Consider the following 24,765-nt stretch of genomic DNA (forward strand, 5'->3'; position numbering starts at 1 on the left):
ACCGGGCTGTTCGGGAGCGTTCCCGCCGCCGGGAGCCCCGCCGGGACGGGCACGGAGCAGCCGCGGAGAGGAGGGACGATGCCGCTGAAGCTCCTCTCTCCGGGGCGACAACTACGGCCCTGCCCGGCGCGGCTCCCTCAGGCCGGGGCGCGGCCGTGCCCGGCGGGCGGGCCTCGCCCCGCCGCTAACAAAGCGGCCCCGCCCAGCAGCGCCGCCGCCATCTGTCCCTCCCTGCCTCCTTTGCTCCCGCCCCCGCGGCGGGGCGGCCCCGACCCGCCCCTTTCGCTTCCCACCGAGGCTCAGAGGGCCCCGGGGCGCCGCCGGGTGGGCAGCGGTGCGGGCGGGCACCGAGCGGAGCGGCAGCGGCACCAGCACCGGCCAGACCCCGGCTCCGGCCCCGGGCCGGTCCCGCCCGCCGCGCAGCCGCGCCCGCCGCCATCTTCCCCTCCTGCCCCGCCGGTGCCGGCGCGAACGGGCCGCGAGGCCCCGCAGGTGAGCGGCGGGACCGAGGGCGGGGGCCGGGGGGCCCGGCGGGGCTGCGGGCGGGGCTGCGGCGGGAGGTGGGTGCTGCCCACCGTGGCTGCGCGGGGCCGCCGCCGCTTCCCCCGCGAGGGGCGCATCGCCCCGGCTGCCGGCGCCGCCCGAGCGCCGCCGCCCCTTTGTTGTGCCCCGGGCCGGGCGGCGCGGCCGGAGCCCGGCGGGTTTGCCCTGTGCCCGGGCCGGCCCGCGGGGGCCGCGCCGGGGCCGTGCGGCCCTGCCCGCCCCGGTGCTGAGCTCACGTTCCCGAAATGCTGATGCGGGCTCGGCGCGGCGCGGTTCGCCGGGGCGGCTGCTCCGAGCCCAGCGGAGCTGGATTTTGGGTGGAATCCTGCGCGAAGAGGAAGAACGTGTTGGAGCAAGTGAGGGTATCGCTGTCAAAATGCGCTCGTTCTTAGTTTCTGGAAGTTGTTTGAGCTTTTTATATTTTTTTTCCTGCCTTCTGTTTTCACTCTAACGTGAATTTAATTGCATAATTTAAAGTCACCTTTTTGTCATTCGCGGTGCGGAATGCGCTGGGTGAGGCGTGTGCATATGGGAACAGGGACTGATGGGTGCCGAGGACTCTGCGGTCACCTCCACAGTGATCCAGGATTACCGGGTGGCTCTGGAGCAACAGCTGATCTAAGCAGGGTAACAAAATGGATTACGAGAGGGCAAACCAGTGAAAAATCCGTGTGAGGCAGCAAAGGCGGGTGTGTAAGAGGACACCAATTTGCTGTGTGTTGGGGTAGGAAAGGTCTCAATCGCAGAGTTCAGCAGTGCAAAGTTTGGCGAAGGTTTTCTTTGATGGCTTAATATGCTCAATGCAGTTCATTTGAGAAAATGAATTGTGCCATCCTAGGGTGAAATGGGTGTCAGTGAGTGCACTGACTGCTGCGGGAATCAATTGTGATAACAAAATCTGGCCTATAGTGTTGTTTGTTTGTTTTTTGTAAATTCCTTTGATATAGAGGAACTGGAAGATGATTGAGGGCACATCAGAAATGGAGCCAGTAGGGACTGATCGGGCCCCGAGTCCCCCGTGGGCTCTGTGTGGGCGGAACTCCGGAGTGGCCTCTGGGCAGGCACAAGAGTCATATGTAAGTGGCTGTGGGATGGATTAAAAGGTGAAATAACTTAATGCAAAATAGTCAGCTTTTTAAATATGTATGACTTGCTCCCATTTGGGATTCCTGTGACATGGCTCAGCAGGATGCTGAGGTGATGGGTAGCGCATCGCAGCTGTCCGTGAAGTCAGTGAACCAAGGCTCCTAATTTGGCTTCACGTCTCACTTTAAATGTGTCACTGCTCTCACAGTATGACACTTAAAATTTGAACTATAATATTTTTTCTTGTATTTGAGAGTAGTTAGAGGTTTTATATTCCTTGGCTAGTTTTCCAAATGTATATTGTATACTATTGGTAAGTGATCTATTTCAATTAGTAAATAACATAGGAATAATGCTTATTGTAGAATTTCACTATTGACTTGTTCAGAATATTAAACTTTACTTTAAATTTCCATTATGTGAATGCATATGAATTTTAATTTTTTTTCCAAGGGAGGTAACTTAAAGAGAAAAAGTATTTATTACTGGTTTAGATGCTTCTGGTTTAAAAACATTTTTCTGAAATAGGATATTTTAATTTATAAGTGGATATAAATATGTTATAAATTTTTTTAAGAATTGTTTCCTATGCTTATAACAGCATAAGGGGATTCTTGCTGTTGGCATGTTCTTAAAACATGAGGAAGAGCAGAACAAGAGTGAAGCCTCTCTCTGAAGGATTTAGCGATAGGTAGTCTTGTGTTCTAAAGAGCTTTTCTAAAGGGTGTCTTGTCCATTGAAGCTACAGAGAAGGGATGTGCCAGGTTTGTGGCAAGAAGTTTTCTGTTTTTCTTGATGTAGGAAAACAAATTTAAATACAAAACAAGGAGGAGATGATAAGGGGGAGTGAACAGGAGAAAGAAGGAGGGAGGACAGATGTGGAGAAGTGCTGTTTTGCCAAGACTGGGTAGCATAAAAAGGTTGCAGCAGAAATGTGGTTGGTAGAAGGCACCTGAAATATTAAGGTCTAATTCTCACTTGCTTGCATTTATACCTCAAGCTAATGCTGTGCCTCAATCATTCTTGAGTATTAGTGCTTGAGCTGATCAGATTGTGACGTTATGTGCCATATGTGCTGGCAGAAAGCAATACAGTGGGACGGACCAAAGATGCAGCTTGAGCTCTAATCTTGAGTTTCCCTGCTGTTCTTTGCTTTTTAATTATTATTATTTTTATTTATACACATACAGAGACATACCCCTGAATGTCAGAAAACCTGATAGATTTCATAGAGGGTGATGTGTAAGCCTATGTATATTTATGATTTCATGATAGTGTTAGAAGGCTGCTTATTACTTTGACAGCGTAGTGCTTATAGGAGAAGCCTGAGCTCATCAGCCTAAAAAACATCAATTATGTGAAAATCTTCTCTAGTGGGTTTACTGTTCTTTTCTAGCTATTTGTGTTGCTCTGACACTAAATGCACACTAAACATTTTCATAATACTGTTAATGTATGAGCTTATCAGTGTACTTCAACTTTTTTAGAAGTTCAGTATCCAAACTAGGTTTGGGTATTGTATTACATAACAGAAGTGCTGTTAGTAGTCTTGTATCAAATATGGAGGGTGCAGTCATTCTTTACCCTGGTCTATATAAATGAAATTAAGTGTTAGAATTGCTAAAGGCTGTATGTTCAGGACAAACCTGTTATTTTAAAAATCTAAAAAGGAAAATAGAGGACAACTGCTTGCAAGTGCTTAAGAGTACAACTACATTAAGTAAAATCTAGCAAGTAGTAAGTTTTATGCTCAGTACCAGTGCAATATATGAATGATTAATTTTAAGACAAGCTTGAAGCTGTGTGGGGTGGCTTCCTATTTCAACTTGAATCCAGTAGGTCCAGTTGAAAAGAAAGCTGGACTTGGTGTACCTTTCTTCAAAGAGAGTCTTAGTCTGAATTTTTTTCAAGTAGTATTCTGATGGGTAGTATCAGTATATCTGTGCCTAAGTTTTACTTTGTCTTTTGACAAGGAGGTCCATTTAGTTTATGTAAAAACCACCGGTGCCATAAAGCATAATAAAAGAGAAATGCAAATGCTTCAGGTGAGGTTGTGAATTAAGATGTGAATATTAAACTACTGATTAATTTGTGTTGATTTCCCTCCCCTCCATCCCCCTTTCAGTGTATAAGGTTAGGGTTGAATTTTTCTCTGGGACCAAAAATCCATATCCAGTTGCCAAAGGGGGAAGTTGAAACAGTGCTAAAATGTAAGGAAGAAAGGACCTTTCTACAAGTTCTGGATTTGGATTTGTGGGTCCAGCTTTATTTCCTGCAGCAAAGCTTTCTGCAAGCCAGACTTTATTTTTTCCCCTCTGACTTTACTAGTCAAGAGTGTGCTTGTGGTCTCTGGGTGTGTCTTTCATGAGACCCATCAAAATACTTGGTGATTGGAGTCTTCTGTGACTAAAATGAGAATTAGACCCAGCCATTTTAAGAAGTTAGGCCTTTTCATCTGGCACAACTAGGTCTCTGTTGTTCCAAAATAAACTATGCTGCTATAATCTTTGCTCTTCAAGTGTTCTGGCAGAAATTTACGTGGAAAAAAGTTGGCATACAGCTGTGAGAAGGATGAAATATTGGGAGTCTAGACAATAATGAAAAAAAAAAAACACATGTTATTAGTGCCCAAGTTTTTGTATCCTTTCAAGTTCACTAGCATTGGTTTATGGTGATCAGCGAGAAGTTTCACTGGAATATTTGTCTCTTCCCCTCCTCTTCGGTAAATAATTCATTTCTTGTGAATACTCTGAGTGTTCTATTTGGTTTATTCAAACTTATTCAGTTTCTCTATGTCCTTCCCTAATATGAGATGGATAACCAGCTTATTAACTTCAGTTTTCTAGGGTTGAAGTATCTGAAGTCTGTCTTGGGAGCTGCATTGCCCACAGATGGCTATCTTTGAGCATCCTAGTTGCTAGATTTCTGCATAAGTGAATGATTGCATGAGGGAATTGAAAAATACTTTTATTTTCCCCTTTGTAAGAGGAAGAAGCTGGGAACTAGAACCTGTTGCTGTAGACATCTTGCTCTGTGTGGTCATCTCCCTTTGTTTTTTGGATCACTGATGCTCATTTACAGATCAGCTTACGAGCTACAACTGTAAAATCTTTTTAAAGTTTGAAAAAGGAAGTTCAGCAGCTTCTACTTCAAGTCAGACTTAAGTACCCAGACAAGATTTAGGCAGAGGCAGAATTAATTTAGGTTTCCAAAGAGGAGTACATGCTACAACTCATATCCTTTGAGGAATTACGTTGCGAAGGAGCTCGGACCTTGTATGTACCTCTTTAAAGGGAGCTTTAAACAAGGTGGCTTCTGACTGCCAGGGCCCCAGCTGCATCGTCCTGCTTTTCCTTTCTGCTGGCTGGACAGCTCCTTAGACCCCTGAGCCACTTGATGAGAGTTGGTAGAAAAGCTAAGGCAGTGAGGAAGCGAGGAGTGCTAGGGAAGGAAGGGCAATTGGAGGCAGGTGAGTGGAGGAGTTGGCAGCCAGCGGGCAGGCTGTCTCAGGCCACCTTGGGTTTGCAGCTTTAGATTCTTCATGAAGGGTATAGACAGAAATAGGCATCCTTGTGAAGGAAGAATGAAGGCCCCTGGCTTAATTGCAATATGCTACTTGAAAATAAAGGTAGGGGGGGAAGGCAGTTTTAATGGCTGTGCCTTTTGCATGTGTTAGAATGTGAGATCTGTAGATAATGACATGGTAACTGACTCGGATGCTCTTTGAACTTCACTGCTTGCATTTCAGAAAGGAAAATTTTACATACTGCAGGCTTGGTAAGCATAATATTTTCACACTGCAAGAGGATTGATTTCTTGTTAGATTTGTTGATGTGGGCCCTATATATGCATAGGACAGAAATAAAAAAGTTGCAGATGCAATGTTAGGTCTTAATTATGGCTTCATAGTCAACCTTTTAAAATCAGTTCGTCTTGTAATTTAATTTTTGTAACACTACTACATTCTGTTCCATAAAACTGTATTTTTGTTTTTGTTAGTAGCCAACATTTGTTAATCAAGCATAAAGTAAGATACTGATCATAGCTGCAATCCTTTCCTTTTAGGCTGCCATCATGACGGCTGAAGAAACAGTGAACGTTAAAGAAGCTGAGATAATTAAGCTAATACTAGATTTTCTGAACTCAAGGAAACTTCATATCAGTATGCTGGCACTTGAGAAAGAAAGTGGGGTCATTAATGGCTTGTTTTCAGATGATATGCTCTTTCTAAGGTAGGACTCTTTTTCTGGTGTTTAAATACCACATATATGAAAGCAGAGTTGGACTGTGGTTCAGTGGGCAGCCCTGTACCACTCAGTGGGAGATCTTAACTTGTGCCCTCATCTTATGGTGCTTCCTCCTGATCCCATTCTGTGGTCCAACCCTAGAATGTGTTCCAGCTCTGAAGTTAGTGACACCCTTCTATGAGCCACTTGGACTAAGTGACTGGGCATCAGCAGCATACACTGAGTTAGATTTTTTTGGTTACTTCTTCATTCATTTTAAATTGGTTATTTTTCTGGCACACCAATGAATTTAATTTGGAAGGAGTCTTAACAAGTGCCAGTGTTAGTGCAGGATAAGCTGGGGAAAGACCATAAGCAGGAATAGTATGGGAAAGCAAGAGCTGTTTATCTGTGGTGTGTTATCAGCTTACCAGGTCATGTGGACCTGAATATGTAGTTTATTGACTACTAAAATATTTTTACAGTGTTCTAGGGCTAAGATCAATGATGAGTGGTTTCCAAAGCTTTTCCCCCAAAATATTGTCTGCATTTCAAAATAATACCTAGATTTATTTTAAGTTTAACAATGTGAAAGAAGTATCTTTTATCATCCAGGCATGAGAGTTGGTGCAATTTACCATTGAGGATATTGCCCTAAATATTTTTTTAAATAATCAGTGAAGATTCAGACTAGTTTTCAGCAGTGCTATCCTGTAATTCATACCAAAGGTACATAGTAATTTTGTTGAAGCATGAGAATATAATCTATCCAGCTGTTCTTAAAACATTTAAAAATACATTTTATCACTGAGCGAAACTTTACCTGGCTTCCCTTTTGATTAAAATTATGGATATTGGACTAAAATAAAATGAAAGAATTACAGAAAGATGGAAGTTACTAATGCAATTTGTTTGTTTCATTCTTAGCTCAGCTGGAGAAACTCATCCCTTCCTTGTAGGTCCGGGCCTTTTATAGAGAACTCTGTGTGTGATACGAGGGTATGAACTGAACTGATCTTGGAGTTGGAGCTCTTGTGCTGGCGTCGCTCCTGCCAAGCTGTTCCTCTTACATCATTAATAGGAGAGCTCTGTGTTTGCCCACTCTCTTTATAAAATAGGCCCAGCAGTATTTATACAACTAAAATTGACCAATTTTTAAGTTCTGTTCCATTCTTTGAGATGTATTCATTGAATCAATATCTTTATTTAAATTCTACAAGTAAGATTCTTTTTTTTTTTTTAAATAAGATTTACAGATAAAGCAGGACCATTTTGTCCTTCTTGATGTGCCTTTAAACGTAATTCATATTTGTCCTTCTAGTACACAGCTATTTTTACAAAATATTGATAAGATTTTGCTCTTGCTATTAGTCATATCAGGCAGTCATCTTGGCGTCTCTGCACTGCATCTGCTTTTCAAAGCAGGTTGATCACTTAGGTATTTAAATTATTGTTTTGTATTTAAATGAGCTTCTTACTTGAAAAAGGTTGTTCTTGTCTAGTGAAATTCAAGGAATGATCCTTTCTTTTACTAGGCAATTGATTCTTGACGGTCAGTGGGATGAGGTTCTTCAATTCATTCAACCTCTTGAATGTATGGAAAAATTCGACAAGAAAAGGTAAAATAGAATGTATGTCAGAGTTCAATTTTTTGAGTTGAGGAAAATATTTTTCACCTTACTTTTGGGGTTACTTTTTCTAACCTATATACTCTTCACAGGGTTTGTGCATGCATTTTTAAACTTGTACTTAAAGTGCGTGCTCACAATCTGTAATGAGGTGTCATTTGCCATACACTTTAGAAATATGGTCCATGTTGTACTGGCTTTTCATAGATGGCTACTCTGTCATATTTCTATTTAAGAAAAAAGTACTTTTGCTATACTTTTCATACTAGCCTTCTGATATTTTTAATAGAGCACCTCTGAAAGCAGTAATGGAAAAAGACATTTCCTGTTAAAAAAATAATCTTGTGGTTACAAATTTGTTATAATTTGATATCAGAGTTCCTTGTCCTGGCAGTTTCTGTGCCTCATTCAAAAGTTTGCTATGAAATACCCTGCATGTCTCTGAAGTTTACCTACAAGAGCAAGATGTACAGTATTTAACTTCTCACCTGCAGATTTCGATACATTATAATGAAGCAGAAGTTCTTGGAAGCCTTATGTGTAAACAATGCGATGTCAGCAGAAGATGAGCCTCAGCATGTAAGAATTGTCTCTGGTTTGGGAAGTTTTCTTGTTGTCAGGAAGTTTCCAGGGATATTCTGATTAAAGGCAGAGCAGAAGCTCCCAGCATTAAATGCACAAATTTTAGGTATTATTGAATGGTTTCATAAGCACTGGAAAAAATAATTGGTGTCCTTTGAAAATTAATGTGGCTCCCAGGTCTCAAATAGAATTGTATATAAAAGGGTTGCTTGAAACTTTGGAGCATAGATCAGTGACCATATGCTGTGTTTGTGGTCCTGAACTCAGATTTACTTTAGGCTATTATGCTAAAGTACCAGGCTTTTTTTTTTTCTCTCTCTCTTTTTTTTTTTTTTTTTTGCCCCCCTAAATTATTCTGGAGCAAACCTCAGAATTGCAGAAATTTATTTTCATAATGTGGGCCAGGTAAAGGATTCCAATTTGAATGAATCTTAATTTCTGTTGCTTTTGGAGAGAAAGGTCAGAGTTGGTTTGTTTGTTTTGGTTTGGGGTTTTTTTTGAGAGAGCAGATGTGTTCACAAAGGACTCTTTCAGTTAAATATACAAACAGAAGGAACTGTGGACTTAAGTTTTTAATATGGAAAGAGGCATTAACTCAAACTGGCAGAGAAGGTTAGCAGATTGTGACATTAGTTATAATTTTTCATTTATTTTGAGGATGCAGTAATACCAAATTTCTAACACTATAGTGTTATTAAATTAAAAATGAAAAGTGCCAGTAGCTTTAAGGTAATCGATTTTGTTTTCCAAATGGAATTGATTTTAATTCTCTGTCCCATTACATGTACATTGTGCTGCAGGGTTTTCTCTTGACAGTACAGAGAAAGTTAAAACTCCACCTTTATAGTTGTAAATGGAAAGTGTCTCTTCCTTTAATCACTCAATCTGTATACTGTTACCAGACAGCAGTAGAGGGGAAAGAATCATATTAATGTTCCTTATTTTGTTACCAAATGGGTTGGTATGTTGTGGATGAAAGGCTGCTGTCCTGAAGTATCTAGGTAACATGGATAAGTGAAGGGGTTTATCTTTTTCAAAAATCTTTGCAACTAAAAAAAGTGCCAAGTTTTGTGTATGTGACGTGGTTCTTGGCCACAGGCTTTGTAATAAAGCCCTTGATATTAGAGGTCTTCTGAGAACTCTTTGAATGTTTTTAACATTTTTATTTGAGGAGCAGAATCTCAGTATAAAAGCTGACTCGAAGGTGCTAATCACTGGAAACTAGAGCAGTCTACAAGCCTTTTATAATGTATGCCAATAGCTTCGCTCAGAAATAAAAAAGGGGAAAATAAGTCAGCTGGCTTTGAGAATGGAAGTAACCTTCTGAGCTTCAATAGGATTGTAAATGTTCAGCTACAGATTTAAAATTTAAGCCCGTCAAACCCGTGGTGACATGAAAATGCTCCATAAATCTGTAGGAAGTGGGACTGGATGGGGTTTTTTAGGAAGTCAAAGCGTCTAGGAATTTGTCTCTGTTGTAACTGCATTCGCATCAGCAATTTCAAACCCTGTATTGTATGACTTTTTAATTTAAATATAACCAGTAATAATAGTAAATGAATGGGAGCATGGAAACTCTGCTACTGCCTGTTCAGCTGTTTGATTGTGGAAACATACGTCCTGCTGATGTTGATGTTTCTGTAGCTGGAGTTCACCATGCGGGAGGCAGTGCAGTGCCTGCACGCGCTGGAGGAGTATTGTCCCTCCAAGGAAGACTACAGCAAACTCTGCCTGCTGCTCACACTGCCCCGCCTGACCAACCACGCCGAGTTCAAGGACTGGAATCCCAGCACTGCCCGGGTTCACTGCTTTGAGGAAGCTTGTGTCATGGTGGCAGAGTTCATCCCGGCCGACAGGAAGCTGAGCGAGGCCGGCTTCAAAGCGAGTAACAACCGCTTGTTCCAGCTTGTCATGAAGGGATTGCTTTATGAATGCTGTGTGGAATTCTGTCAGAGTAAAGCAACAGGAGAAGAAATCACAGAAAGTGAAGTATTGCTGGGCATCGATCTCTTGTGTGGCAATGGGTGCGATGACTTGGACCTTAGCTTATTGTCGTGGCTGCAGAACCTGCCAGCTACCGTGTTTTCTTGTGCTTTTGAACAAAAGATGCTTAATATTCACGTTGATAAACTCCTCAAGCCTACAAAAGCTGCGTATGCTGATCTTTTGACACCCCTCATCAGCAAACTTTCTCCTTACCCGTCGTCCCCCATGAGAAGGCCTCAGTCAGCAGACGCTTACATGACCCGCTCCTTAAACCCTGCCTTGGACGGGCTGTCCTGCGGATTAACAAACCACGACAAGCGGGTCACAGACCTCGGCACAAAAACCTCTCCAATGTCCCACTCCTTTGCTAATTTCCATTACCCAGGAGTACAGAACCTCAGCAGGAGCCTCATGCTTGAGAATAGCGAGTGTCACAGCATTTTTGAGGAGTCACCTGAGCGGTAAGTGTAACTAGAGCTGTGGTTTTACCTTGGCTTATGTTGCTGATATGACTGTGTTCTTACTGGCACTGTAACTCTGAACATAATTGTAACATTGAAATATAGTCTGGTTGTTTGATTTCCGTTGTAAGTAAAACTCTGTCCAAGGTCGTTTCTTCCTTGTGCTTTTATGATTTGAGTAGATTTCCATATTTGGTTTGGGGCTGTATAGATTCAGTCTGGGCTTTCTTAAAGTTGAAATCCCAGCACAGAGCACCAGTATGCTCTGGGTACATAATAGAGTCAAACTAAGATTTATGTTCAGTATCACTGAATTCTTTCATTCCACGTAAATAAATGGAGACAGTGGAATAGCTGTAACTCCCGTCTTCTTTCTCCTTTCCATCCTCATGTCTCTGTAAGTTTTAGTCCTGACATTGTAAATGATTAGTTATACTTGCAAAATTTGCAAATCCCAGGGAAGTCAGTGGAAATTACAATATGCTCTCATTGTAGCATTCCTGTATCACTTAAAATGTTACAATGGTATTTCAGCTTAAATATTTACTTAATATTTTCCAAACCAAATCTAACTCAGCTGAATGTATTATGCTTTTTGTATTCGACTTAGATGCTATTAAATAAGTTTTTGATTGCAGTGTAGATCGCAAAACTGTCTTCTTTAAAATTGCATCAAAGTTTTGTGCTTTTTTACCTCCTGAGAGAAATTTCCTGGTAACTAGGAGATGTGGTACTTGTCAGTTGAGAGTTTAACATCATGTTTTTGCCTGGCCTTTGTTTTGATCAGCAGTTCTGCCCCTTTCTAACTGTTAAATCCATGCTTCTCTAGAGAGCAGCTGCCACGTTTTTTTAGAGGAGCAGATGGGTAGCTAGCCCTGCGCTGGCCAGCAGGAGACACTTTCAGAGCTGGAGTGGTCAGTGCTGGCTGCAGCTGGTGTCTGTTAGTTTTGCCTTGCAGCAATATTCTGTGTATTGTGTCATGGTAAAGAGCAACTGTAATTTAACTCAATAAAAAGGGACCAAACACTATCAAACTGATGTCAGTTCACCAGTGATGATGGAAATACTTATAACGTATATTTTAATATTTATCTTAATGCTTAGCTTAAAAGGACATATTTTGTTGGATTAAAATCTTTGAGTTTACCAGCCTCTTCACAAATGGAGTTTTTGTGGATAACTGTTGTGGAAGTGTCCCTGGTGTTACATTTTTACAGAGCGTACCTCCTGATTATCCCAATCAATTGTGAATCCTCTAATGTAACTGATGTGTGTAAAACCTTAACATCTGTGTGTGTAGCCCAGGGTTCAATGTTAAAACTGATTCCTGAAAGGGTTTTGCTTCCCTTTTCAGTATTAAGAGTACTAGAATAATTCTGTACAAATAGTGTTATCTTGTGGGCTAAATAAGGTGGTAAATTGCTGCAGTTCTTCTTTATGTAGGCCTTACGTGATGTTAAATGAAGTTTATAGTTTTTAACATGTTTTTTTATTAATAATTTTAACCTTCAACTGATATCAGGTTATAGGGCCAGACCCATAGTTTTCAAGAAGGCATTACATTTTTCAGAAGAAAATCCAACTTCAGATCAAGTGCCCAACTTAAATGGCAACATTTGCAAGGGTGGGAGCTGAGCTTTATGTAAATACAGCCTTTGCTTCCTCTTGCACATGACAGAAATATGATATTTCTCTTCTTACAAGTTGTGTTCATCAAGAAATTGCCTTTCACTCAGCTGAGCTCCTTTTGTTATTGTACAGAGGTGCCCAAAAATGTTTAAAATAACTTCATTATGAGCTTTGTTCCAAGTCACTGGCTATGTGTATTCTGCACATTTACTGATGGCCAAACCATTTTGGAAAGAGTGCCATGCAGAAATACTGAAAGTACAAGAAGAATAATACTGATACAAACCATTTTCTATCTTGCACTTTCAGGAGTGTTCAAGCTGATGGATGTTAAACATAGTTTAAGTTTAGATTGCTAGTGGTAATTAAAGTGCTTGTCTTAGGGAAGACTTTAGTCACGTAGTATATGAGATGTATTTTATGCACATAATTGCTTTGAAAATGGGAGATCTTGAATAACTTGTTAGTTAAAAGGTATGTCATTCGAGTGTAGGGATGGAAAATAGGGAGTTAGCACACTTGTGTCATCAGATTTTACTCTAGAATGTTATCTTTCTCTACTTGATTTTTCTACTCTAATTTTTCTCAGTTAAGCTTCTGTTCTTTTCCATGTTGCTGCGAGAAGTGATACTCCTGTGGAGCAACAGCGTCCCATCGGCAGTGAGGCTTTGTGCCAAGGTTCAGTTCCAGAAAATGAACCCCTCAATGCAGCACAGAGTCAGGGATCAGCCAAACCAGAAAAAAATGAGGTACTGGATGTTTGTTTAAAAATAATGAGGCCCTTTGAGCTGTGTTCCGATCGCTTCATAATGATTTGCCTTTGTGTGGAGAACTTCATGCATGACAATGGGTTGCTTTGAGTCTTTGTTTTTACTATAGTAAAAATACCATATTGGATCTTGTGTAAGAAACTCCTTTTTTTACACACACACACACACACACACCCCCCCATTGTATGGAGTTCTGCTGTTACTTGAGTTTGTAATGCAGCTGATGAGTCTTCCTTGTCACGTCAGCAGTGGAGCTAAACTTGGCTCCCCTGAAGGACCTGGAGTCGCTTCTCTGCTGCAACAGTACACACCTTAGGAGGGAGGGAAGAGCAGATGCAGAATTTATAGGAGAGAATGAGGACAGGAGATGCTGTGGTGAAGATGTTGGCCAGGCTATTACAGACAAGTAGAAAAGAATGTAGTACCCAGTCCAACTTCACCTTGTTTTGGTTTCCCACATCATGGCGGGAAGAAATTGTAAGAATTAATTTCTGTATAAAAACTTAAGTTTCTTTTCATAGCTTTATTTTTGCAGTGTTCCTGTAGAGATTTAGAAGCCAGAGTTTATAGATTAGAGCTTCTGGGCAACATATTTTAGGTTTGCATGTTAGTTTGGGTAGTAGTGGCATGGAATCCAAAAGATCAAAGGATTGAATCCAATTGTAACAAACGAGTATCAGTCATGGAAAGAGATACAGACAAGAATTTACCTGTTGCCTCGAAGGATTATAACCCAGTGACTGGGGAACTGTTCACAAATTTCAAATATGTGGAATAAATGCTTTCTGGACATCTGGTGACTCCTTTGGAGTTTCTGAACTGCAAGTATTCACCATGGGAAACCTAAGGTGATAAATACTTTGCAAGTACAATAACAGTAGAAAATCCATTATAAATCAGAAAAATGTGTCAGAGAACAAAAAATCATAATGCAAGTATTGTTAATCAGAGGAAATGCAAAGGCTCACAGTTAAAAGGAGAGATCATGCATGAATTGTCTGAACTAATGCAGAGTTATCAGGATGTCCTTATACAGCCTAAATTCATAGATGACAAAGCTGTCACTTTTGAAAACAAAAAACCCACCAAGGTTTTTTTCTTTTACTATTTTTTTCCCCTACTAGTTTTCTAAATACACAGTTAAGGGTTTCTGGTTTTCCTTAGAAAATGTAGGGCAGTTCTGTGTGGATAATCTGGCCTTGGACTAAAGTGCTTTTGATTTTCTTTTTGTCTGTTTTTATCTTGTCCTCAGCTGTTGGCATTTGGAACTAGTGACACAGAAAGTGAGGACTGGGGAATGCAGGGGGCAGCAAGTCCTGGGCAGCTGGCAGTGTGGGGAGCTAAGGACAGAATGTAAAGGAGAAGGGACGATGAGAAAACAAGTTCAGGTGTTTGTGTTTGACCCAGAAAGTACAGAATTTTTAAGTTAGAACAGAGCACAAATTTCAAAAGTAAGATGTAATGCTTGGATAGACCACTTCAGAATTGGCTACTGGGAGAGGGAGATTGGATCTGCAGACTGATGGCAGGGAGGTGTCAATGTGGCAGAAAATACTAAATTTGTAATGAAAGTGTGACTTGGAATTTGGAATGTAGCTTACATTGTTTTCTGATTTTTATTTTCAGTTTTAAATCATTCATTTGTTTGATCTTAAGTAATACTTTGGAATTTTTGTAGGAAAGAACAGTGTCCTTCAGAATTATGGCAGAACTGCTTCAACCATGAATAGCATAGGCTGGCAGTGGTTGATTTTTTTTAATATGAATTATGTCTGGTTTTAAGGAAGATTTAAATCATTACTCCTTGGAGGAGAATCTCCTGGCCTTTTGATGCTTGTGTTGAAATAATGAATCAGAAAGTAAATATTTAGGTTAAATACCAAAATTAACTATTTATTTTCATCGGTGATTCTCATTCCTTTTTAGCTTCGTGATTCAACAGAGCAGTTTCAGGAATATTACAGACAAAGGCTACGTTACCAGCAGCACTTAGAACAGAAGGAACAGCAGCGACAGTTGTACCAGCAAATGTTGTTAGAAGGAGGAGTGAATCAAGAAGATGGAAGTGACCAGCAACAGAATCTCACTGAACAGTTTCTTAACAGGTTGGGGGCTTTTGTTGATTCTCCTTCTACCCACCCGTATCTCTTCTTAAGTTCTCATAATAACATGGTTTGATGGTCTTTTTTATCTCTTGTCGTTTGTTATTAGATCTATCCAGAAACTAGGAGAATTAAATATGGGTATGGACAGCCTTGGAAATGATGTGCAAGCACTTAGCCAGCAATGTAATGGGAGCAAAGGGAATGCATCTACCAATCCAACCAGTAACTTCACATCACCCCCTTCGGATGGTGGTCAGAGGATAGCTGCTGACAGCCCCAGTGTTAATACAAGCACTCCTCGAAAGTGTGGACCAGCCAATCAGATACCCTTTCCTGAAGAGTCACCTGTACAGGGGAACCAAAGGTAAGTTCTCTGAGAGCAGGGCAGAGAATGGGATCTGAATTTTCTCTGTTAACTAATGGTCATGCTGACCTGAAAGAAACAGTCATTTTTCCACCTCTGTGTGTGTGTTTGTGTGTATGCATATATACAAATATATACATATATATATATGTTACGGAATGAAAAATTTTTAACTTGCCTTCACTTGTTCAGTGCTTGGAGTTGCTGCACAAAGAGCAGCCCCTCATAAAAACAAGAGTTTAATGGTAGTGAATGAGACACACATAACACTTGTCCTCAGATTAGTCAGTTCTGAGAATGATTGACTGAGACTGTAACTTTAGTCCAGAAAATACATACAAACAAACCTGTCTTTGCTCTTGTTTTTTTGTCTTGTTGTTATTTTAAACTCTTCACCAAATCAAGCAGTGTATCGGAACATGCTGTCACTCAGCCACAGCTGGAAGAGTCTTTGGGGAATTTAGCTAGGACAAGAGGTGATGAGGTGAGTTTTCTTATCATTTACAATTTGTGTTATCAAAAGATTTGGTATTTAATCCTGAGTATGTGGCATCTCTTAGTGTTAATAGATATTTAGAATGAATTTTGGTTAGTGCAGTACCTGCAGAATCACAGAAACGTTGACATTGGAAGGAACAGCTGGAGACTGAATCCAAACCTACGGCTCAAAAGAGGGTCAGTGGGAGCAGGTTGCTTGGATTTTGAGTCTCTCTAAGGGTGGAGGATGTTCCACAACCTTTGTGGACTACTTCATTTCATATACACTGGTGAGATGTACACAGTCACACCCTGAAAAGCCCTTTTGACCTCAAGGCCAAACAGTGCTAGCTCTCTCAGCTTCTCCTTGTACAACAGAGGTTCCAGTGGGATGTCTTTTACAGCCATTGTTTTGTGTTTTCCAAGTTGAAACTTTGATTGTTGGACTCCACTCAGTATGGTTTGAAAAGCCAGGGAAATAGGTAGCAGGGAAACAACTGCAATACATTCCAAAGTTTCTGCATCACATACGTAAAAATTATAATCTTAGAAAGGTGGTGATGAAGTCACCAGGAGGATGATGTAATTAAACTTAACATAATTTAATGATAACTGTGTTATATATGTTATGATTCTGTTTAGTATTATATTTGTTTTAGAAAATGTGTTTATGACTTGGACTGTTTTCAGTGAAAATGCAGCTTTGTTCCCCTTGCAAGTTTCACACAGATCAAATGTGTTTACACAAAAATAAACTGTGGCATAGTGTGTCTGAAATGGGCTGTTTAGAACAAAAATGGATGGAAGTCTGGAAGGAGAATGAGAAATGTTAATCTAATGTTAGCTGTAAAAGTGAATTGAAGAAAAGAACTTGTTTGAGTATGCTGTTCTTGGACCTGGAGCAGACATTGTTTTACAAATCTGTACTTTGAGTAGTTCAGCCTGGTGTGATGCTACTTATTAATGCTTTGGTTCAGTAGCTTTACTTTACTCCACAAAACAGTCACATCCACTTGCAAATGTCCAGTTTTACACCGAAGAGCCTAATTTGACTGTTACCCTTCTGCACAGGATGACAAATCAAAAAAGCAGTTCATTTGCATTAATACTCTAGAAGACACACAAGCTGTCAGAGCTGTAGCCTTTCATCCCAGTGGGAGTTTATATGCTGTTGGCTCCAACTCAAAAACTTTGAGAGTTTGTGCCTATCCAGAAGTAATTGACCCAAGGTAAGAAAGCTTCTGTAATAATTTCTGTATCACGGTCCTTCTTTCTCCTCATACCTTTACTTTTCATACCTTTATATTATTGTCATAAATAGAGCACTGCTCTCTTTGGAAACCTGAACTGCCAAACAAAATTAGATGATCTGCTGAAGCATTTGTATTTGTGGGCTACTTGTTTGTTCTCTTTTATTACTGGCAAGATGCACTGCCATGATACCACATAAAAAGGGTTGGATTTGCCTCAGCAGGTGGGCTTTTCTGTGTTTACTGTGATGGCTTCTTGTTTTGATATTCCAGCTGTAACAGTGGGAGAAAGCATGTGTCACTTCCCAAGCCAGCACAAGTTGGGCTTCACGAGATGCAGTTTCTGGCAGGAGGAAGCAGTATCTTCTCAAACTTCTAGACCAAAACTTGCCAGAGCCTTTCTAGTGGCTCATTATTACTATAAACATTCTTTTATAGGTATATTGGTTCCTTAACGGGAAAAGCATTGTTTGGGGTTTGCTGTGCACCTGGTATTTTCAGGGGGGTTTCACCCATTTTTTTAATAGGAGGGGGAAATATATTTTTTCACCTGGAAATTAATATTGTTGTGTCAATAACCATCTCCTTATCTCTGTCCCACTTCCATTATTTTCTTGGAGTAGGGGCAAAGTGCAAGCATCTAAAACTTCACAAGCTGCAAGTGTGCACAGTGACTTTATCTGGGACATCTTCCCAGTTTAGAACTGATGGTCAGACTTCCAAAGTGTTCAGAAGTAATCAGATTTATTTTTATTTTCCTCCTTAAATTTCGTCAGTAAGGTAGACTTTGAAGTTTAATTCCAAAGTATTTATTGGCAATGTATGACACAACAACATAAAAAAAAAAAAGGATTCTCTGATACCCTGTGCAAAGCCAACTTGCTGGGCTTGAAGCCCAGACAGCTTCCTCTTGACTGGTAAACAGTGCAAAGTGTTTGCAGTGGAATGGAGTAACTGTGATCTGCTTCTGCACAGCTGCTTGAAGAGACCACTGGGAAGGGTTAGAGGGACTCTGCAGCCTTGGTCTCTAGCTGCAGTGCACCACCTGATGTGACAAAAGACATGCTGCATCTGGACATGAAAGGAATACTGACATTTCCCTAATTCTGAGCTTGTAATTCTTCCTCTTACTGTTGCTTTTGACCATGCTTACAGTTTGCCTAAAATCATGGGATGTCAGCAGAGAGATTAAATTATCTTCGAGATGATACTCTATTCCTTGTAACAACATGAGTCCAGACATGCATTCCAAATTATTTGTGCTTTTTGAAAAGCTGTAATTGTGTAGAACAACTGTTCTTAGAAGCACTATTGGGCCTTTTTAAAGTTTTTTAAATTGTCCTTTAAACCGATGTGTGATTCAGGACAGGCTGGTTTGGACTTGGTTTTTTTTCCTTTCTCTAAAGGTATAATAGTAGTTTGGTTTTTTTTTTTTTTTACACTTTTGGGATTAAACACTGATAGATACAAATTACAGTTCTGCAGATGTTGGTTAGATAATTCCAGTGCTTCCATGCAGTGGGTTGGCAACATGTGGTCTCTGAGCTGGGTAATGGCTCCTGTGTCCTGACAGTCAGTGATTGTCAGCTCTTAACAGGTGGTGGATCCACACTCAGAGTGCAAGATAAGGCATTAGGTCACTCGGGAAGCTGTGGAGTGTGCTTAGTGATCCTGACTAATGCTAATCTGTCATGAATTTCCTCTCTGGAAACAAAATAAAATGAGCTTCCATGTAGTGTTGAGAATTCTTTACTAAAACTGTGTTTATCTCCAGAGTTTTTCAACAGACTTGGGTGATTGTCTTCTGTCTTTTCTCTCTACCTCTTCATGTATTTATAGTACGGTTTCTGAATTTTTTCAGTAGTGATTTAATTTGTGTGTCGTTCTGGCACAGGCTGCTGTATTCAATTTTCTAGTAGAGAAGTGAAGCTTTTAGAGTCACTTTATTCAACAAAGAATATCCAATGTACAGCTCATGATGAACATCAATGATTTCTTCTGTTGTTGTATGGGGGTTTTTTTTGTTATTTTTATTTAATGACCAAAAAGGAGACAGTTCTTGACTTAGGGCAGCATTTTTTTGTGTCATCTCAGGCAGGGACAACAGAAGCATTTTTTATGATCCTTTAACCACTTATTCTGACAGCAAGAATGGCATAGATAAAACAGCAGGCTTCAGTTTTTATTATAGCAGTACGAGTAGGCACAACAACAGACCCAAACACAAGTGTATGGAACCTACTATATGGCTTATAATTAAGCTGTCATACCAAACACAGCCCTCAGTTAGGGAATAAATATGCTCGGTGGGAAACTGGAAGAGAAACACCTTCCTATGCACACGCACAGAGGTTGCACAGGCTCCTGCTTTCTTCTTTTTTCAGGAATTTTCATTTTTCCAATCTGCAGATAGTTTATTTCCAGAGCCAGCCTTTAGCCATGCCAGCTGTGCTGGTGCTGTCGCAGACAGTGTGTGCATTATGAGCTTTTTTGGCCTGCTGTTGCTTAACTGAACTCAAGGGTATTCAAAAGTGGCCATAGAATCGAGATGTTGAAGTATGCAAGATGTAGAGAAAAATCACACCACTTTAGGGCTCTGGGGATAAGGTTTCATTGTACTATAGCTAGTAATTACTGTATTTTATCTGTATCAACCCCCAATAGATGAAGGGACTGCCTAAGTCCTTTTTGCATGTTTAATCACAAATAAAGATGAGGAAAAACTGAGAAAATGAGATGGAGATGATCCTTTTTTCTTAGTTTACATCTATATGTTTCAATGCAAACACTCATGAATTTCATGTTACTCAATAAGAGAAAAACAGTATTTTCATTTTAAAATACTTTGTTTTCCTTAGAAATAAAAGGATATCTGATGATTTTCTTCTTTTCTTCTTTTTTTTCTTTTTTTTTTTTTTTTAACCAGTGCTTATAATACTCCTAAACAACCTGTAGTCCGCTTCAAAAGGAATAAGCATCATAAAGGATCGATCTACTGTGTGGCCTGGAGTCCCTGTGGACAACTGTTAGCTACTGGTTCTAATGATAAATATGTGAAAGTACTGCCTTTTAATGCAGAAACTTGTAATGCAACAGGTACTGTGTGTCTATATTTAAAGAGTTTATTTTCAATTATTTTTCCAATATTTGTCAAAACTATTCAAATTACATTGATCATGTATTTAATAGCTTTTGTTATTTTTGTTCTAATACTTCAATCTCTTTTCCCTTTCACCGTCATTGTAGTCTTTTTCCAGCAAAGAGCCACTGAGAGGTTGGGGATTATCTTCTGGGTTTTCTTTGAGTTGGTTAGTTGTGTTTTTGTTTTGTTTTGCAAGATTCCAGTATTGTGCTCTCTTCTGGCAGATTCTCCTCCATATATAGTAAAACAACCAGATGTTCTTGCCCACCTCTGGATCTTGACTGTCGCTAGGAATTTATTTCCACTTCTAGTTCCCCTTTCTCTTGCCTACTTCTGTCATCTGTCTTTCTCACCCATCCTTAAAAGGCTTCTGGCCCAGCAAATACTACTTTCCATGCCCAACCCTCCTAATCAGTACTCTGATTATGGCTCTTAACTTTTCTGTTTTGAACTTAGACTGCCTTGTCCTGTGTGGTTCAGTGCTCTCAATGACCTCTCTCTCCTGTCAGAGAAAGCCTTTTGAGTTTACAAAAAGAAATAAATGTACTCTGTAAACTTTGGCTGCAATTGGCTGTGGTAGTGGTCTATGGATATTTTGCAAAGCTTTAGGAAGCAGGAAGCTCAAGCAACACTCAACAACAAGATTCTTAGGGATTTTATTTCAACTTTAGTAACTGAAATACTGTGTTCTATAGGAAGTGCACAGCAATATTTGTACTTGGTAGCATACCCAACCTTGCCTAAAGCATTCTGCTTTATCACTGTAGCTGCTTTAAAGGGTGCAGCACTAACAAACAAAATGTGCCTTATTTTGTTCCTCAATTTTTAAATGATTTTAGGACCAGATTTGGAATTCAGCATGCACGATGGGACAATCAGGGACCTTGCTTTCATGGAAGGGCCAGAAAGTGGTGGTGCTATTTTAATAAGTGCTGGAGCAGGGGACTGCAATATTTACACAACAGATTGTCAGCGAGGACAAGGCCTGCATGCCCTGAGTGGGCACACTGGTATGTGTATTGTGGCTTCTCTCACACTTCCTAAGCCTGTATGAGGTTCTAATAAAGTTGTTGGGTTGTTCTGGGGGTGTTTTTTGAATTCTTTGTCTTTCTCTTTCTAGCAAGATTTTTTTTCCTCTCCAGATTGCTCTCGAGGTATTTTGAGGGGTGGTGGGGAGTGTTTGTTTTTACATATGTTGGCTGTTTATTTAATGGATAGAGTGCACACCTCATTCCAAAGATGCAAAGCTGGGTATTGCCTTACACTGGTGTGTTAGATTGGATCATGCAACATGCAGCTTTTCCACAGGATATTTAAATCGCTGAAAGCAAAAATGTAATCTGAACTGTGGTATTTCAGTGTTTGATTAATGATGGTTAATCAAACTAAGAAGTCTTCTTGTTCACAGGTCATATTTTAGCACTTTATACTTGGAGTGGCTGGATGATTGCATCTGGATCCCAAGACAAGACTGTAAGATTTTGGGATTTGAGAGTGCCAAGCTGTGTTCGTGTTGTGGGAACAACATTTCATGGAACAGGCAAGAGTTGCTCTCATGCTTCTGAACATTCTTGCATAAAAATAGACTTTGAATACGTGAAGGTAATATAGGCAGAATGTAAGGGGGGTTTTGCCACAGACTGGAGGCTTGGCTTTAAAAGAAAGAAGCTGTGAGGAATCTTTACCTGTGTTTTGTTTGTTTGTTTTTAAAGTAACATTTCCTTTCAGAAGTTGAGTGGTGGTTTTGCTTTTCAAAATTTAACTTTCAAACAGGCACTGCCAAGTACATTCAGATAAAACACGATAACTGAAATTCTTGAGACATCAGGGCCAGGGTGAATTCCTTGCAGTATTCCACATTATTACATAAAGAGTGACTTTCTTTCCTGTGATGGAACAGACACTTTTTCTCATGCAGCTCCAATAGTGTCTTTGCTGCGATTCCAGTGTGACCTATGGCTGCAGAGTTTTCAGTGCCAGAACATAAAAATATTGTTATTCTAAGGTAACAGTAGCTGGGTATGGTCACTTTAAATTTAAAGCCAGCAGTCAATATTCTTGTACAATGTATATTCTGGTTTTAAAAGAGTCAGCCACTTGCACAGGTGCACAGAACTGTAAGGTGTGACCGTGTGGGTTTTTCCTCCCCCTGCAGGCAGTGCTGTAGCCTCAGTAGCTGTCGATCCCAGCGGGCGGCTGCTGGCTACAGGCCAGGAGGACTCGAGCTGCATGCTGTACGACATCCGGGGGGGGCGCATGGTGCAGAGCTACCACCCCCACTCCAGTGATGTCCGCTCCGTCCGCTTCTCCCCGGGGGCTCACTACCTGCTCACCGGCTCCTACGATATGAAGATCAAGGTGACAGACTTGCAAGGTAAAGAGCTGCAAAGGATCACAGGCTCCTCTTCCACTTGGTGCTTTTAATGCTGAAGTTGAGATTTTAGTTCAAAGATCAGGTTTTACATTAGAAGGGGAGAAAAATGGTAGAGCTTTGAAGGGTTTGACATGTATATATGTGATTGTGTCTGTTGGCAGTTGGCTCGTAGTGTTGCTAAAAGTGCAGGCTGTGACCTAAATCTTGTTGGGGTATGACAGTCTCTTTACAGTAAAAAAAATTAACACTATTGCCTAGTGAGATGACCATTGCTTTCAGGTAGCATTCATAAAATTGACACTTTTTAAAAAAGTATATAATTTTTATTTTTATTGAAAAGAGTTAAGAAGAGAGAAGAGACAAGACCTGGGGTATAAATTCATGAAATGACTAATGATTTCTGTTCCTCTGCCACAGGGGATCTCACGAAGCAGCTTCCTCTGATGGTGGTAGGAGAGCACAAGGACAAAGTTATCCAGTGCAGATGGCACACACAAGATCTTTCCTTCTTGTCGTCATCTGCTGACAGGACTGTAACGCTTTGGACCTACAATGGTTAGAGTGCAAACTAAGGCAACCTATGCAGCTAAAGCACAGACACCTGAGACTACAGAACTGTCCAAACAAGTAATAATAATGAGGCATTGAGAGCAGCAGTTGAGCAGGAGAGTGTCTTATCAAGAAGAGGGGCACTTGTCACTGATTTTTCTGGTTTCTAGGAGGTCTTGGTGTTTTTAGTATATTCTTTTGCAGTGCTTCCAGTCTTCCATGTTGAACTCATGCTGCTGTGACCTATTGTAGTCTTGTTGCCAAAGTCTATGAGGAGAACTCTTATGTTGTTGATGTGCACTCAAAGTAAAATGAATGATGTGTTTACAGTTTGGTATTAATTGCATTCCTTGGTCTTTGCCTCGATGAGAATTTTGTATAGAACTTAAGTTGAACAACACTTTAATCGAGTCTGTATGTAACTAGTTACACACACACACACACACACACACACACACACACACGTAAAACTTCCACTGTTTTTTTCAGGTTTATTGTATTCATTGCTTCTCAACAAGAGATCAAACTTCAAAACATCTCCACAATTTCAATGTTTTTAGTAAAAACATCTGAACTTTAAAGGCTGACTAGGCAGTAACCACATCTTGATTATGGTCCATTAGATAGTGTGGGTTTTTTTCTTTCTTTTCATCTAACCTGGGAAAAATGTTGCTGTTTTTACTACATGACATTGTTTTGAACAAGCTAACATGTTGGAGGGGGAAAAAGTAAAATATTGACTTTTTTCAGTAGAAACATGTAATATTTTACTTTTTGAATGCAACAGAATACCTCTGTGTATAATGTACTGTAGAAAAGAGTGGATTGGCAGCAGTTGTCACAGTGAGCTTAATGGCTATCAATTTTTCAAGTAAAAGGGATACCATTAATGCTATAATAGAAACCAGCATGGCTTAAAATGCTATGTCTGCATGATAATTTAAGAATTGTTTAAATTCCCAGTTCAGAAGCTTATCTGAATTTTATTTCTTGCACTGTTTATGTATGGGAAACTGCAGTTTTACTTCTACAAAACTTTAGATTCTAATGTTTATGTATTGTTATATTTTCATATTGTACAGTTCCTTTTACTTTTTAAAATATAAACCTTAAACTTTTGGTTATTTATTTATTTGAACTGCATTTAAGTTTTGGATTCTCTTGGTTACTAAATTATATGTGCACTGTAGCAAGCATTTTTAACTATCGTATAAAAGTGGAAAGGTAAATATAGAAGTGTATCTGTGCTATAATCTCAATAAAGACCTCCAACACCTGCATCTATTTTGTCTGTTATTTTGGATTCTTAGTTCATAGTTGTTTGATGCAACTGTGATACAGAGTTAGACATATGACTTAATATGCCAGAACTATAAAATACCCAAGAGTTTTGATACTGCTTCCCTATATCTGAATTTTCAGTGTGATAATACAGCTGCAGATCTTGTTTATTTTTCTGTATTTGATACATAATGCTGCTTTGGAGGAAAATAGCATTCCTCTAGTTGTTTATCTGTAGATAAAGCTGGCAAACTTCTCTTAATTAGTACCACAACTCTGTAAATACTATCTTCCTGACAATTTTATTCCAGC

The 24,765-nt window shown here is 40.1% G+C and overlaps 1 protein-coding gene across 7 annotated transcripts; it reads left to right on the forward strand.

Annotated features, from left to right (window-relative positions):
* Positions 1-313: 313 nt before the first annotated feature.
* WDR47 (WD repeat domain 47) lies at positions 314-24,452 on the forward strand. Of its 7 annotated transcripts, none has more exons than XM_027880427.1 (15): positions 314-492; positions 5,695-5,861; positions 7,391-7,474; positions 7,978-8,062; positions 9,710-10,512; positions 12,764-12,890; positions 14,838-15,016; positions 15,123-15,380; positions 15,786-15,864; positions 16,929-17,086; positions 20,034-20,203; positions 21,089-21,259; positions 21,658-21,789; positions 22,405-22,623; positions 23,041-24,452. In XM_027880427.1, exons 2-15 carry the CDS (start codon positions 5,704-5,706, stop codon positions 23,181-23,183), a joined length of 2,766 nt encoding a protein of 921 aa, XP_027736228.1. In that variant the 5' UTR covers positions 314-492; positions 5,695-5,703; the 3' UTR covers positions 23,184-24,452. The 7 variants fall into 7 exon arrangements, with proteins under 7 accessions (XP_027736228.1, XP_027736224.1, XP_027736223.1 ...); XM_027880423.1 differs by lacking the exon at positions 314-492 and adding an exon at positions 813-905; XM_027880422.1 differs by lacking the exon at positions 314-492 and adding an exon at positions 948-1,619.
* The last annotated feature ends 313 nt before the right edge of the window (positions 24,453-24,765 follow it).

The sequence above is a fragment of the Empidonax traillii genome, unplaced genomic scaffold (assembly GCF_003031625.1).
Source record: "Empidonax traillii isolate 1590-97213 ecotype Southwest subspecies unplaced genomic scaffold, ASM303162v1 scaffold69:size3087049, whole genome shotgun sequence".
Lineage (NCBI taxonomy): Eukaryota > Metazoa > Chordata > Aves > Passeriformes > Tyrannidae > Empidonax > Empidonax traillii.

Excerpts from the sequence above, each read along its gene's own strand:
- WDR47 (XM_027880422.1), top strand. The coding sequence starts at position 1,503 with ATGATTGAGGGCACATCAGAAATGGAGCCAGTAGGGACTGATCGGGCC. Across the intron at positions 5,862-7,390 it reads GATGATATGCTCTTTCTAAG|GCAATTGATTCTTGACGGTC; the intron begins GTAGGACTCTTT and ends TTCTTTTACTAG. Across the intron at positions 21,260-21,657 it reads TGCCCTGAGTGGGCACACTG|GTCATATTTTAGCACTTTAT; the intron begins GTATGTGTATTG and ends TCTTGTTCACAG.